The sequence below is a fragment of the Ceratotherium simum genome, chromosome 6, assembly GCF_057802395.1.
Source record: "Ceratotherium simum simum isolate JZ-2026a chromosome 6, ASM5780239v1, whole genome shotgun sequence".
NCBI lineage: Eukaryota > Metazoa > Chordata > Mammalia > Perissodactyla > Rhinocerotidae > Ceratotherium > Ceratotherium simum.
In genome coordinates, this window is record NC_141905.1 from 90,106,398 (window position 1) to 90,121,282 (window position 14,885).

The 14,885-nt window shown below is 62.6% G+C and overlaps 2 protein-coding genes across 3 annotated transcripts in view; one reads left to right on the forward strand and one right to left on the reverse strand.

Annotated features, from left to right (window-relative positions):
• INPP5A (inositol polyphosphate-5-phosphatase A) overlaps positions 1–8,307 on the forward strand; it is a 240,056-nt gene extending 231,749 nt beyond the window's left edge. The window contains exons 13-16 of one of the 2 annotated variants that reach the window (XM_087432894.1): positions 2,798–2,909; positions 5,725–5,793; positions 6,700–6,736; positions 6,875–8,307. In XM_087432894.1, the coding sequence (XP_087289020.1) occupies positions 2,798–2,909; positions 5,725–5,793; positions 6,700–6,736; positions 6,875–6,924 (268 nt within the window). In that variant the 3' untranslated portion in view covers positions 6,925–8,307. Of the gene's footprint in view, positions 1–2,797; positions 2,910–5,724; positions 5,794–6,699; positions 6,788–6,874 lie in introns of both variants that reach the window. The other variant, XM_004438857.3, reaches the window with a different exon arrangement.
• Positions 8,308–9,826: 1,519 nt separating this feature from the next.
• On the reverse strand, positions 9,827–11,333 carry NKX6-2 (NK6 homeobox 2). Its single transcript, XM_004438856.3, has 3 exons — positions 10,727–11,333; positions 10,482–10,654; positions 9,827–10,235 (listed from the first exon to the last, which is right to left on the reverse strand). The coding sequence occupies exons 1-3, from the start codon at positions 11,130–11,132 to the stop codon at positions 9,981–9,983; spliced, it is 834 nt and encodes a 277-aa protein (XP_004438913.1). The 5' UTR covers positions 11,133–11,333; the 3' UTR covers positions 9,827–9,980.
• Positions 11,334–14,885: the final 3,552 nt, after the last annotated feature.

Consider the following 14,885-nt stretch of genomic DNA (forward strand, 5'->3'; position numbering starts at 1 on the left):
GCCAGCACTCTGGCGCCTCGTGGCTCTGCTCCGTTTCTCCACACCAGAGCCACTGTCCGAGCGGCGACCCCGTCAGATCCGGGGCCGTGGATGGACAGAGGCAGACGCGGTGCTCCCAACACTTCCTCCGCATGCAAGGGAGCATCGCTTAGACTTACTTAAAAGTCACCTTTTGTGTACTTTCCACCCCAGGACCCCCAGAATTTACACTGAACTTGGGCCCTGGGGCACGTTCCCCGCAGGGATCTGTGGGTGTCGTGGTACAGCCTCAGACGGGACCCCCAGACCGGCAGGCACTCGGGGGGCAGTCTCTGCAGTAGCAACAGTGTCCTAGGCGTAACTGAGTATCAGACGGCGGGTATGAAGCACGTGGACTTCAGTCCTGTGTCCGGCCGGATCACGTCTCTGAGTGGTGCTTTTAAGCCGGGCCTCCTATGCCTCCTGTGGAGCCGTGTGCAGTTGCGTGCCTGCCCCTCCTCTGAGGTCACCCAGAGGGGAGCAGCTGGGGCTAGGGGATGTGGTGGAATGCTCGAGAATCGGCAGGAAGCGCCTGACTCACAGCATCAGGCACAGAGAGCCGCCAGACAGTGCTCCCTTTAAAGTGTAGCTGCTTCCTGCCGGGTGGGGGAAGCAGGTGGTGGACCTCGCCTCACAGATACCTGCCAGGTCGGCCACAGATTCCTGCTGGATACACTTGTCCTGTCGCTGCTCGTAGCAAAGAACCTTGTGCCCCAGCACAACGCCCACAGAAAGGGAAAATTACACCTGGGCACTGACGAGCTCCCCATGGGCTCAGAGCCTGGAGGACCTTCTGAGCCGTGGCCACAGGCCTGCCAGCCAGCCTCACCCCTGACCTTTGCCCCCAGCCGGGGGCTTGCTCTGAAGTGACTCAGCACATTGTCCTTTGGAAACTTGGGGTAGACCGGTGTGGACCCCTGATTGCCGCAGTAGCCAGGTGACGCGTTCCCCGAGGAGGGCCATGTGGCCTGTGGGTCCCACTGCATGGAGCCCGTCCCCCGTGTCCCCTGGGCACCCAGATTAGATGCTGTGTGTGAGGCAAGGCAGGTCCTAGCTGGGCAGATGTCCGTCTCTCATGGTCACAGTTGAGTTTAACTGGGAAGGCCCTGAAGGAGGAGCCCTGGCACTCGGTGTCGGGAGACGGGCCGGCCATTGGCTCGCCACTTCTCCTGAGAAGAAGTCTGCAGGGTGTTGGTGCTCTCTGCTCTTTAAAAGGGCGATGCGGTGAGAAGCAGGGCGAGCCAGGTTTGCTTTTAACCGTAGTTGCTGCTTTGGGTCTTTAACCAAGTAAAGCAGTAGTTCCCTGCGGGGGCCAAGGTCACAGTCGAGTTTCCTATGAGAGTGTGGGACCCCGTGGGAGGACGGAGAAGGCTGGACCGTCGGCTTGGGCAGTCGTGACCTGTGGGTCTGACCGCCTCCTAGATGCTTGAGGCTCAGAGTGACGTGGGTCTGAGGCCAGACCGGAGTCCCCACCTGACCAGGTGCTGCGACAGGAGCAGCCCCCAGAGCCAGTCGCGTTCTTCTCTTCCCGCTGAAAGGAGCAGAGAAATTTAACAGAGAACATGGTGCCCTTCACAGCAAATTCCATTAACCTAAGAAAACACATTCGTCTTTACAAGGGAAATTTGTAGACTCTACTGAAGGCCATACAAGACGCACCACAGATCAGCAGACACACCACGTCTGTGGGTACACACCTGCCACAGCCAAGGCCCTCCCCAAGCAGGCTCATTCTGAACCGAGTTCATTTACTTTGGTGCAGTTCCCGTCAAAGTGCCCACTGGGGTGGGGTCAGCATTTGTGAGTGGACGGGGGTAGGCCCACCGCGCAGCATAGAACTCGGAGGCAGGGCTGTTCTGGTGAGTCCTGGGGACAGGAGGAAGCCGCCCGCAGGCAGAGGAACATGCGGGGCCTCAGCCAGGCCGCCATGGACAAGTGGCCGATGTCTGAGGCACAGCCAGCCAGGCCCCTAGGACGATGGGGGCGTGCTCAGCTGGCGCTCCGAGGCCGAACCTTGGGGCTGGCAGCACCCCCACTTGCTTCTCGCCCACGTTTGCACTACTTGCTGGCCCGTCGTCGGCCGTGGTGCCTCCAGTCCCGGGGGGCCCTAGGCCTCCCGGTGGCCAAGCGGGGGCAGTGGGCGGGAAGGGCAGCGAGTCAGGGACAGTCACATGCTGCGCCACAGTGATGACCCCAAGGCCATGGCCTGGCACCTGGCATCTCCTGAGATGGGGACACTGCAGGGGGAGCAGGCTGTGGGGACAAGGCTGTGGCCAAGTTGGGCCCCAGCTGTCCGTCGGCTGCCTCGGGGAGTGCAAGGTGTCCCGGCTGGAGCCCCCAGTGAAGGCACCTGCATTTAGAGGCATTTCACGGGATTAGACGGCCGAGTTGCTGGGGTGCAGGTGGGAAGGAGGACCCCGCTGAGCTGGGCACGTCTGCGTCACGGGGGTCAGGGAGCAGGGGGTCATTTCTCCCCTGCAGGTTTGTGCTGTAGACCATGTCCAAAAATAAAGCCAAAGTTTAGTAGACGATTCACTTCTTTAAGGAATGGTTTATCTGAAGATACTGTGCTAGAACTACAATGCAAGTGAAAACTTAAATTGTGAGTTTGACTTCACATTCTAGAAACTTCTGTATGTGTATTCTTCCCCTGGAGAGGGTTGTCTATGCTCAGGTGAGTGGGCAAAGAATCTGCACAGCCCTCCCTCGGGAGGAGGAGGGGCTGGAGGAGGGGCTGGAGCCAGGCAGCGCTGACCGAGCCTGTGTCCTGTCTCCCCAGCTACCCGTACAGCGAGGACTGCAGCCAGGGCCAGCAGTACATGAACACCCGGTGCCCCGCCTGGTGCGACCGTGTCCTCATGTCCCCATCTGCCAAGGAGCTGATTCTGAGGGTAAGTGCGGGAGCCCCCAGTGCCGCCCACTGTGGCCCCGGGACGGGCCCCTCAGAGGGACCCAGGGCAACAGCCCAGGTGGGGAGCTGCTGGGTCTGGAGTGCCTGTCTTGCTGTGGGCCTGGTGTAAGCCCTGACCCGTCCCGTGACGGCCCTTGGTCACTCTGGAGCCAGTGCGCAGGCTTGCAGGGTCTGCAGACGGAGCTGGGTCTCTAGCCCCTGTGAGCGTGTGGTATCTTTCTGGTCGTCAGAGCTTTAAAAATCGTTATAGTTTACTATATTCTCGGGGATTAAGTGCGCTCCTGTCTACAGAGGAGCTTGTGAGCTGGGCAGTGTGGTCGAGACGTCTGTCGTGACCTTCTGAAACTGTAGATCAGCCAGGTTCACACTGGGCCTGACCCGTTAGAATGAACGGGCGACGTTCAGGAGACGGTCCAGTGCGCTGGGTGTCAGAATGTTCAGGTTTCCTGTGGCCTCTTGATTTTCCAGGGTTTTTCAGTGCCCACATTTTAACAAAAAAGGAGTGTTTTTCAAAAGAATCAATATCTGAATTGGTTTTCTCAACTCCATTTGTGAAAAAATATGATAATGAAGGTCATCGATTCGTCAGACAGCAGCCTGATGTTCAGGGCTCAGAGTAGACGGGCCCAACGTGACGTGGGTGGCAGTCAGGAGGGGCAGGAGGCGCTGGCGACCCCACCGCAGGGCTGGGCTGGAGCACCAGGCCCTCCCCCGACCTCAATGCATCTGTTTTAGGTCCCAGTGGCCCCCTCCGTGGCCCCTTCAACTACACCAAGGGACCCTGTCTGTGCCCCTGTGCCAGACCCTGGGCCCTCACCCAGGGACGTGGGGCACATGGGGGCAAGAGGGGTGACAGCCAGAGGGCTGAGCCCCCAGGAGCTGCTCCAGCTGCACACCACGCCCGTCCCCCTGCTCAGTGGGCCCCTGCAGCTCCCCGCTGAGAGGCGCTACTGGCCTTTGCATTGAGGGCCGGCCTCAGTGCTCTTGCCTGAGCCCGAGCACCCCGGTGTGCGGGGAGGCAGCCTGCAGGGGGGCTTGGCTGGAGGCAGGGGCTGGCGGGGACTGCTGCAGCTTGCTCTGACAGGCCAGCCACGGCAGTCCTCTCCTGGCCTGTGGGCAGGGCCTGCACCCGGGTGGCTGTGACACCCTCATGCTCAGGGCCCATCACCGAGGACAGCCACTTGGGCCCCTTCCCCTCGAGGCCTTGCTGAGTGAAGCTGCATCAGACGTTGGCTTAAGCGCACAGACCGGAGAGGAGCCTGCCTGGCACCTGGCCTAGGACACAGCCCTGCCCTCTCTGCTGGGCCTGCTGATCAGCACCCAGGAGATGACCATGGGAGGAATGAGATGAGTGGACAGTACGGTCGCACGCCTGCCAGCTCTGAGCACGTGGGATGAGCTTGGTGCAGGGCCGCCGGCCAGATCGGGCACCTCCGGGGGCCTCGGGGTACAGAGAAGAGAAAAAGTCATCTACCAGGGAAACGTGGGAGACCCAGGAGAGTGCTCTCCGAGGTAAAGGCACGGTCAGCAGGAGTGCCGAGAATGTGGACGGAAGCTGGAACCCCACGCTGTCCCCACTGTTCACACTTGTTCACATCTTCTCTGGTTTGGAGGCCAAGATTTGATGCTTCAGACACAGTGGGGACAGAGCTGGCTGGGCAGCCAGTCAGGAGGGCCACCGCCTTCCTGGGGGTTGCTGCACTGAGAGCAGCTTCCTGGGCGTCATCCATCATGCCATGCTCGGTTACGTCGGCGTCGTTTTCCGTTCTGCTTCCCCAGCCCTAAAACGCCAGAAGTGGCGGGCGGGGGCGCTGCCAGGGCCTCGGTGATGGATGCGCGGCAAGGTGCGTGCGCCCCATGATTTGTTTGTATGTCTCACGGTCATGCAGTTGGAAATCCACCATTTTACGCTGCCTTTGTAAATTACTGCGCTGCGTTTGATGAATGTGCCGCGCTTCCGTGACGGCAGCGTGGCGACCGTGAGGGATGGGACACGCAGACTGTGCAGGAGGTTGTGTTTTCACACTTTCTGGCAGGCGACCATGCTGGAGAGTAAACCTGACCTTACGCTTCCCACTGCATCAAAGATAATTCAGTTTTAACTTTATAGTCTCAGATGCTTCAGCCGAGGATATAAAATTCCGGCCCAGTCAGAGCTGACAGATGCCAGGAACAGACTGTCACCGTCACACCCAGAAGATCAGTGTCTGCAGGCTCGCAGAGGCGGGCTGCAGAGGCAACAGTGTGCACACAGCGGTTAATTAACGTACACAGATCACTCTGTCAGCAGCGTGGAATCCAGTGGCGTCTGTTCCCATTTGAACAGGGTGTGGTGGGTTAATAGAACCAGCTGTCAAAACAAATGTAAACAGGGAGACAGAGCGAGACGCGTGGCTTCCGTCCGTCCTGGAAGAGCGAGTGCACAGGTGCGCTGCGCAGTGACACGGGCCACGCCTCCTGGGCTCAGGGGCACGTGCCAGGGGAGAGCTTGGGGGCCCACGCCGGGCTCCCCCACATCACCACCCTTCAGAGGCAGGAGCCCCCTCAGCCGGGAGAGCCAGGGGCCAAGGTGCCCAAGTGCTGCCAGGACTGCCAGAACTTTCTGTGCACCAGCCAGCCGCTCCCTCGTAGGGAGCAGGGGCACATTGGCAGCTCTCAGGCAGCCAGAGCCCTGTGGGGAAGTGGGCAGGGTGGGTGGCGGGCAGCTCATTCGCAGGGACGGTCACCTCTCTGCCCCCAAGGAAGCCCTGCTCTTCCTGCCTCCCACACCGTCCCTCTCTGTTGGCTTTTCCCAGTCGGAGAGCGAGGAGAAGGTTGTCACCTACGACCACATCGGGCCCAACGTCTGCATGGGAGACCACAAGGTGACGTAACGGGCTGCGGTGCAGGGGCTGGGCCTGGGGCTGGACAGTGGGTGAGCGGGCGGGTGGCGGGGCTGGTGGCTTCTCTGGCCTCCTCTTCTATGCCTCCTTAGTCGCTGCACAGAGTAGGCCACGTTGGTCTGTTTTTACTGAATTTTAATAAAATACCAGAAGGTAGGTAGATAGGTGGGTGGCTAGATAGATAAGAAGGCAGAAATGACTAGTCGCAATAAAATAAAATATACATTTTTACTATTTGTAAAAAAATATTGCATCAACGGCTGATTTTCTGAAGGCCATTTTTCCAGTGAAAATATTTGGAATATTTTAATGGCCTTCCTATGCCGAGCACAGTGTCCACAGTGCAGGGGAAATGTGAGTGTTAGAGAGCCAGCCCTTTGGGGAGACACCGGGTATTTCCACACGTGATGTACCAACACCAGTCATGTGGGCCCATAGGTTGTGTCTCACCTTCGGCCAAACTAGAGATGGCCACCATTTTCAAGGCCTCTGGGCTGAGACCACTGGACGCATCACCCTAAGGCGGGTCCCTCACAGGTGCCCAGCAGGAGCAGCCCCGGGGACTGGCGTTCTGTCCTCCATGGTATCTGGGGCTTATTCTGCTGTCCTTTAAGTCAGTTTTCACGTTCGTTTTTATCTGGAAATGATTCTCTCTCCACAAAACATGGAGGCCCTTTGCCTTGGGCCTGTGGTGGCCCAGCCAGGCTTCAGTCCCGTTAACCGAGCTCTCACGCTGGTGCCCCGAGCACATGACAGGGTGACGGCCTTGGCCCGTGCTGACCGTGGACTCCGCCGGCTGCGGTTCAGGCAGCCCCACGAACGTGAGGGAGTGAGGCTGGTGGTACTCACCACATCGGTCCTGACACCCTGCTCTTGTCCCCAACGCAGCCCGTGTTCCTGGCCTTCCGAATTGCGCCCGGGGCAGGTAAACCTCACGCACATGTGCACAAGTGTTGTGTCGTGCAGTGACGCGGTGGTAAATATGACCCTTCCCTCCAGTTCACCTTTTCTGAGCTTTTTCTGGTGTGTTTGTTCCTTTAACAAATGACTGATTCCACGGCAGGGAGGAGATGCCCGCGGCACAGGAGGGCCCTCCACGTGACCTGCCTGTAGCCGAGGGGCACACAGAAGTCGAAGTCGAAGTCTATTGAAACCACACTCTTACAGCTGCATCGAGAAACCCGCCTGAGCGCCACCCACTAGACGGCCGGCCCCACACTTCCGCTTCAGCCTCCGGAGGGTTCCGGAAAAGCCTCACATACCTCACTGTCTTGTCTGTTCATGTGACATTAAGTAGAAATATTGGGTTTTTTAAATAAGTCACAATCCTGTTGCCAAAACTCTAATAGACAGCAAAGAGATTCTGTATTTTAGACTTCACAGTTTTCAACTTTTAATAATTGTCGGTGTGGAGGAGCTTCCCAGCGTAGAAACCCCACAAGTGTCCAGCGTCCCCTCTGTCAGCTGGAGGGGTGGCCCGGGGGGGAGACGGGCGGGCTCTTTGCTGTCTCAGGCGGTGTGGCCACGTTAGCAGAGCCACGTTAGCAGAGCGCGGGGCCCTCCTCGGCACTGGGATGGCCCCTCCTTAGTTACTGTGCTGCCATGTCACATGGCCTCTGAATCACACTGCAGCTGCTTTCCATTTCTACATATATATAAATATATACTTTTTGAAAATAATTTATAAATCTTACCAAAACTTATGCTAAGTATACTTTCCAGTGTGAATGCCCGTGCGCGTCCTGTCCACAGGTAGGAGTGGCGTCTGGGAGCTGCGTGTCCGTCCTCAGATCTGTGCACCCGGCAAGACCCCGCAGGGCTGTCCCTTGGAGGACCGGCCGCAGCACGGCCACGAGCAGCTATCCTCCTGACTCTCCTCTGTAACATTGAGAACTGAATGTGAAGTTGATAGTAGCTCGGGTGTACCTTTTAAGAATTTTGTAAACCGTTGTGTCTGTCTTTTGTTACTGTTCTATGGTGCCAAGTATTCTACATAAAACAATAATATCATGGGAGAAATAGAGTAGCCTAGTCTGCTTCCGATAGAAATTGCTTTTAACGTGGGCTGTATATAAAACATTGAGAAACAAAACTGTAAATGTCCTTGGTTCCAGCTGCAAACACCTGTGTCACAGCCTTGCTGCAGTATCTCCTGTTAGCACTAAGTACGGCATTGAAAGGCCATCGCAGAGCCTGTGGATGAAACACAACCATGTTTATTGGTTTGCTTTAGAACACTACAGAAGTCCTGGACGGCGAGGCCTCGGGTAGATGAATCACTACCACTGCTGGTGACGGGTGTCCGCTTGCCGAGTCTGTTCTTGACAGTACGATGGGGTCCGTGTCCGTGCTGTGGTCACTGCTCTGTCCATAGGCCACGCGGCAGTCTGCCCCATGGCGATCTGTTTAACGGGGTTTCAGCTGTCGGTCACTGTGGAGGCCTTTAAAAATGACCGCTCCGGTTCCTAAGCAATAAAATTGATCGTGGTGACAACAGCTCTGGTCTGCTTTCTGTCCCTTCCTTCGTTCCCCGTCCCCTCTGACATGCTAAGTGACAGCAGTGTGCTGCCGTGCCTATTTCACATCAGGCTCCTTGGAAATCCTGGAGTTTCATCCTATCAGATATTCAACTAAGCCATTAGTTGAAGCAGAAGAATCACCTTTTGGATTTTTTACTGTAGGGTAACTAATGGGATTTACCCCTCAGCATTTTTAAATGAGATTAAATACACTGCTTTCCTCAAAACTTGAAAACTGGAAATTCCTTTGCTCTTAACTTGAGCAGAATGAATAGTTCACTCACAGAAATGAAACAGATTTTCATATTGCTTCCTTAAAAAGAAAACCAGCCAGGGGTTCAGTTGTTTAAATTGATGATGCAGCCATGTGGTAAAAAACCCAACAAAATACTTCAGCCTTTTACATTTCTCTTGAACTTTTCAAAAATGCCTTCCAAGAGACATCTTATAGTGACATAATCATTTAGTTTGTTAAAAGTTACACCCATTAAGATGCAACCACGGGGAGCCTCAGCCACGGAGTCGGGGACAGACCTGGTGGTCTGCTGTGACCAGAACAGAGTCCGCCATGTGGCCAACCGGAACCGCAGCCCTGGGTTCACGGGGCGAAAACGGCCAGAGCGGGGGCGTCCCGGAGTCCGTGGTCAGGGCTGCGGCAGGGCGCCCGGGCCCGGTCCTCACGGATCCCGGGTCCCCGCGCGTCGGACCGGCTTCCCCAAGCCCCCGGCTGCGCCGAGCCCGGCGGGGAGAATTACTCTGAATTTTTCTGAGTCCCAAGTAAATTAAATAGCGCTTTCTACCGATGAAAAATCAATAAATTGGTAGCTGAAGGGCAGCTGGACTTAAAACCTAGTTTATTTCACCCGACGGGAGCGTTTTCACATCTATAACCGGGTCAGAACCCGCCCCACCCGGGCCGCGGGAAAGGGAACCACACGGGGACGGGGGGGCGGCCCGCCTGCCAGATCGGGGCCCGAATGCGCTTCAGTCTGCCCCAAAACCCCTCCGCTGAGCGGGCGCCGCGGCACTCGGTCCGGCTGCCCGAGTCTGGGGCCGCGGGAGGCGCCCAAACCCAAGGTGAAAGGTGAAGGGGGGGCCGTACCTGCTGCCGCGCGTCGCACCTGCCGGCGCCCCGCTCCGTCCCCGCCGTCAGGCTCCTCCCCGCGCGGCTGCCGCTGTGTCCTCGCTCCTGCGCCGCCGCCCAAGCCGCGGGGACACGGGGTGAGGCCATCGCGACCGCCGCCGCCGAGCCCGACCCAGGCGACCCTCGGGCCGAAGGCACAGGCCACGCGGGGACGAAGACTGGACCGGGGACCAGGGAGTGGGGACGGGGACAAGGGACCGGGGGCGAGAACAGGGACAAGGGACCAGGGACTGGGACAGGGGACCGGGGACGGGCCCCACCCCACCTCTCGCCGCCGAGCCGCGCAGGGCGCCTCGCCGGGTTTTCGGTAAGAGACACGTGGTGCAGCCTCGGGGCCCGCGGCTCCGACGGGACGTGTTAAATAATTTATTGATCATACAAAGTGATTCCGCCGGCCCTGCGCGAGCCCGGCCGGCCGCCGCATAACTTATTCTGTAAAAATATATATACACGCTCCGCTCGGGCACGGGCACGGGCAGGTGCGAACCCGGGGCTCGGCCGCGTCCTCACGAGGCGTCCCCCGCGCCGCCGCCGCACGGGCTGACCAGCGCCAAGTTCGAGGGTTTGTGCTTCTTGAGCAGCCGCGTGATCTTCTCGTCGTCCGAGTTGGGGTCCAGGGGCCGGTTGTATTCGTCGTCCTCCTCCGCGTCCGAGCCGCCCACTTTCAGCTTCTCGGCATCCGAGTCCTGCTTCTTCTTGGCCGACGCCATCTCCGCCGCGTGCCGCTTGCGCCACTTGGTCCGGCGGTTCTGGAACCACACCTGGGGCGGAGAGTGACCGTCAGCCGGCGCCTTTCGAAGCGCCCAGCCCGCTGCAACGCGGCCTCTCGGCGGCCCCGGGCCGAGATCCCGCAGCCCGCGTGGACGCCCGCGGGCAGCACCTCGGCCCCGGGCGCAGAGCAGCGGCGCCTCCAGGGCGGAGGCCGAGGCTGGCGGCCGCTCGCGGACCGTTCGCAGGACGCGGGGGCCGGGTCTGCTGGGCACGGCGGGGCCGCAGAGCCGCCTCACCTTGACTTGGCTCTCGGTCATGCCCAGAGAGTAGGCAAGGCGCGCGCGCTCCGGCCCCGCCAGGTACTTGGTCTGCTCGAAGGTCTTCTCCAGCGCGAAGATCTGCTGGCCCGAGAAGGTCGGCCGCGAGTGCTTCTTCTTGCCGTCCTTGTCCAGGACCCCGCCGGCCTGGGCTGCAAGGAAGGGCAGGTGAGCGCTGCCGGCGGCCCAACCGCCCCACGCTGGACCCCGCGCGCGCCACTTACCCGGGCCGGCCAAGCGCGGGTCCCTCCAGGGCGAGCCCTGCACCACGCCGGGCCAGAAGATAGGCGGGCGCCCGGGCAGCTCGGCCAGCGGCTTTGGATAGCCGCGCGCCACGGCGGCCGCGGGCCCGAAGTAGACGCCGGCGGACGAGGCGAGCCCGTTGAGACGAGGCAGGCCGCCCAGGAGCCCGCCGCCCGCCGCGCCCACGGGCCGCCCCAGGATGTCGCTGATGCCGTGCGGGGTACCGAGCGGCAGTTGCGCGCCCAGGCCGCCCAGCGCGGGCGCCTTGAAGCCGGCCGGGCCCTGCAGCGCATACGGAAACAGCGACGTCTTCATCTCGGCCATGTTGTGCAGCGCGGCCAGCGGCGCGCTGCTCAGCACGAACGCGCCCGGGCGGTTAGCGTCCATGGGCCCCGCCGCCGCCGCCGCCGCCGGCCCCAGTGCCCATCCGGGCCCCGCCGCCGCCGCCCCCCGGCCGGGAAGTTCGCGCGGTCGGGGCGGCGCGGCTGCAGCGGGGGCGCGGGGCCGCGGGGCGCTGGCGCCGACGGCCCGGATGGAGGGCGGGAGGAGGGCGGCGGTCCGGCGCGGGCTGGGCGAACGGGCGGGCGGGCGGGCGGCGGCTCCAGGTCCGCTCGGAGCGGCGCCGCGCGGGCCGGGCGCGCAGATAACCGCGGGGCCCCGGGCGGCGCGCGCGGTGATTGGCTGCCGGTGTCGCCGCCCCGCCATTGGCCCGCGCCCCGCCCGCGCCCGCGGCCCGCACTCCATGAAGCGCCCATTAGCGCGGCAGGTGCCTCCCGGGCCGTAAATTTGCCCCCTGATTTATCTCCCCGGGGACGAAATAAATCCCGGTGGATGGGAGTTTAGTTAGGCAAAGGTTTTAATGGGAAATCAGGAAAAAATACGAGAACATATTTTATCTCCCTAAAGAATGCAGATTTGAGGATCCACTCGGCACGCTCCGTGCGTCCCGTTCGGGAAAGAGCCCCAGGCGAGCGGCCGGGCGCGGTAGCCGCCGGCGCCGTCGCGGGCCACGGCTGCCCCGGGCTCGGGTTGCGGGGAGCACTGCAAACGTTCTCGGGGACACTCTCCGGGATGCGGACGGGCGGAGGAAGCCGGACCTCGGAGTCCACGGGCCGAACGGCCGGACTGGACGCGCGCGAATCTGCTCCGGTTTCACCAACAAACGGCTGGTGGTAGCGAGGTCTGTCCCGGGGCCACACGCCAGGCCGCCTGACTCGCGCGCGCTGCGGAGCGGGCGGCTCCCTGTCCCCTTGTCCCCTCCCAGCCCTCGGGACTGTCCTTTGCCGGGTCGGGGCGCAGGGACGGCCCTGGCCTCCCGCTCGGGCGTTTCCCGGTCGCAAAGTCTCAGCTCGGTTTCCAGGAGGCGACCTGAGCCCCGAGCTTCGCCCCGGCCCCGCGATCCAGCCCACGGGCCGTTCCCTCGTGATGCGCAGCCTGCACCGGGAGAACTGGGACCCGAGCGGGCTCAGAGCCCGAACACAGGGCTTGTGGGCGCCACGTCCGGGGCTTTCATGTGGGGTCGCGCCTGGAGCGCAGAGGCAGAAGCGCGGCCTTTAGGCGGGCACGTTGGCCCATCATGTCCTCCTCTGGGTTCAAAAAGCCCCCACCCCGTAGAATTGCTGTGGGGACTCAGGTGAGATAGCAGTGGACTCCGCGCCAGCAGAGAGCAAGCACTGGGTAAAATGCTGGGCGTTGTCGCCTTCTTGGGTGGTGTCCCATACTAATTAATAAGTGACACCTATTACTGCTATTCGCTGCCCGTTGGGAGCCGTGAGCCGAACGTGCGCGGACGGACGGCCGGTTCGTGGCCGGGGGGCGGTGTGCGCCAGGCCGGCCTCTCGCGGGCCTGGTGCGGTTCGTTAGCAACGACTTTCCCGTTTCACCCTGGCCGCCAGGGTTTCGGGGGCGCGGACGAAGGCGACCCTCGCGGCTCTGTGCAGGGACCCAGCGTCCGCTCGCACCGCGACCCTCAGGGGTCCATTTTCGTTTTGTGCAGTTAGCGGCGGGGTCGTGGCCCTGCGAGTCCCTACGCCAAATCGGGGCTCGAAAAGCCATTGGCCGCCTGGGCTGGGCGGGCGTCCGGGGGTCACCTCTGCCTCGCGTGTGCTCGCCGTGCTGCCCCGGGCGGCGCCGCGTGGCGCGTGGAGCCCCCGACTTCCTGTGCAGTGCAGCCTGGCGCGCGGGGGTTTCTCTCTCCCCGCTTCGTCAGCCGGGGCCACACTAGCGGGATCTGGGTGTGGCTGCTCCGCAGTCGATTGGCCCCGGGGGAGCCAGGCCCCGGACACTGAGCGCGTCCCTCGGGGATTCCCGCGCTGCGAGCGCCGCCGGGTCCGCCGGGCCCCGAGACCCGCCTCAGCCTCGCTCGCGCCCCACCTCCTCGGAGGAAACAACGGCGCGTGTGCGCCCGGAGAGCCTGGCCACAGGAAACCCCCAGGGTTTGGGCCCCTCTGGGCTCTCCGGAGGCGGCGGCACGGGTGGACCAGGCTCGGCTTCTGCTGGGGGGGGGAGCTGCGGGCTTGGGGCGGGGCTGGAGGGGGCGGGGAGGGGCCGAGTGGTAGAGGCGCGGCCGGCTTCCCCCGCGGACCCCCTCTCTGCGACACTGACGGACCCCGGGCGGCAGCAGCCAGACGGTCCTCTGGGGCGGGCCAGAAGGGGCGCGCTGTCTTCCCGAAGGGCCCCGCGACTCTGGTTCCGAGCGGGAGGAACGCCGCAGCTCCGGGATTTGGCTCCTCGCCCACCCCGGCGGGTGCCTCCCCAGCCCTTTCCTACGGCTGAGGAAACAGAGAGCCCGAGTCGCCACCCTGCGCCCCAGCAACCGCCCCCCCCCCCCCCGCGCCCGGATCTGTCTACGCCGGGCCCTCCCTGGGCGGCGACTCGAACGCTTAGAATCGCGAGTGAGCCTGCCGTCTCCATGGCCGGCTGCGTGCGCGGCTCTCCAGGGAGCCAAGAGCCATACGTGTGGGATGGGGAGCTGGGGTGCGGTTTGGGGGGAGAGGGCCGGAGTGAGATGGGGGCGCCGGGGGTGCGGAGTGAGAGCGGCCTCTTTTCCAAGTTGTTCTGGCCGTGGGCGTCTCGGTACGCTCCGCACTCTCCTGGACCCGCGGCGCGGGCCCTCTTCGCAGCGCCCGGGGCCCGCGGATAAAGGCTTAACTTCTTCGTCCTCCCCACCTGCGGCCTCCGGGCGCTTCTCCGGGGCCTGCGCCCCCTCCACCCGCTACCCGGGGCTCCCACCCGCACCTCCTCCTCCTGAGCCCCCAGGCGCCGCCCCTCCTTAGGATAGAAGGAAGCGCCCCCTGCTCCAGGGAAGGTCCGGGAGCCGCCTGGGGGAGGAGCGGCTCTGCCTCCCGGCGCCCGCGCGCACTCTGCGGGAGGAGAGGTTCGCGAACGCCACCTCCTGGCCGGGAGGAGATCTGCGGGGGACGACGTCTGCGGAGGACGACGCCGGCGCTTCTCGCGCGAACTCAGCTGCCGTCGGAAGGCGGGGAGAGCGCTGTTGGGCAGAGACCTTGAGTCGTTTGACGTTTATCTATCTGCACCTACGACGTGCCGGCGCGCCCTGGGAGAGCCACGTGGACGCGGCTCACCTGCGGGAGGGGCGGACAGGAAACAACAATCACAGGGCCCTTCAGCACGGCTCGCAGGAGGGGGCAGGACCGTGGATTGGGGCGTGGGTGGGGGGTCAGGGAAGGTGGTCCCCGGGGAGGGAGGGCCAGGGTCAACAGGTGTCCGAGCCCTGGGCGGGTCAGACCCCGGCCTGGGGAGGGTGAGGCGACGGGCCGGGCACGGGCTTGCACCTCGGAAAGGAGCTGGGTTCTTCAGCCGCGCAGGGAGCCGTTGAGTGGAAAGACCTTGTCGGTGAGGGGCGTCTCTCTCTGAGTCGCCACCTGCCCGACCACGCCGCTCCGCTGGGGCCCCGGGGCGTCCCGTGGGAGCGGTTCTGACCCGCTGAGCAGACCAGGCACTGCGCGCGGCGTGGGGTTCAGGGGGCTGCTAAGCCGGGGTCAGCGAGACGGAAGGACAGAGACCCCTAAGGCGGCCCGACGTCATCCTCGCGGCGGCCCCGCGGGGCTCAGGGGTAAGAGGGAAGTGGGCGGACACTGGGACCCGGAGCCGGAGACCCCAGACCTGTGCAGGGATGGG

Bases quoted from the DNA above. Each gene is read 5' to 3' on its own strand.
- NKX6-2 (XM_004438856.3), bottom strand. From the start codon at position 11,132: ATGGACGCTAACCGCCCGGGCGCGTTCGTGCTGAGCAGCGCGCCGCTG. The intron at 10,655-10,726 runs GTAAGTGGCGCG...CCTTCCTTGCAG, and splicing joins CCCGCGCTTGGCCGGCCCGG to CCCAGGCCGGCGGGGTCCTG. The intron at 10,236-10,481 runs GTGAGGCGGCTC...TCTCCGCCCCAG, and splicing joins TGACCGAGAGCCAAGTCAAG to GTGTGGTTCCAGAACCGCCG.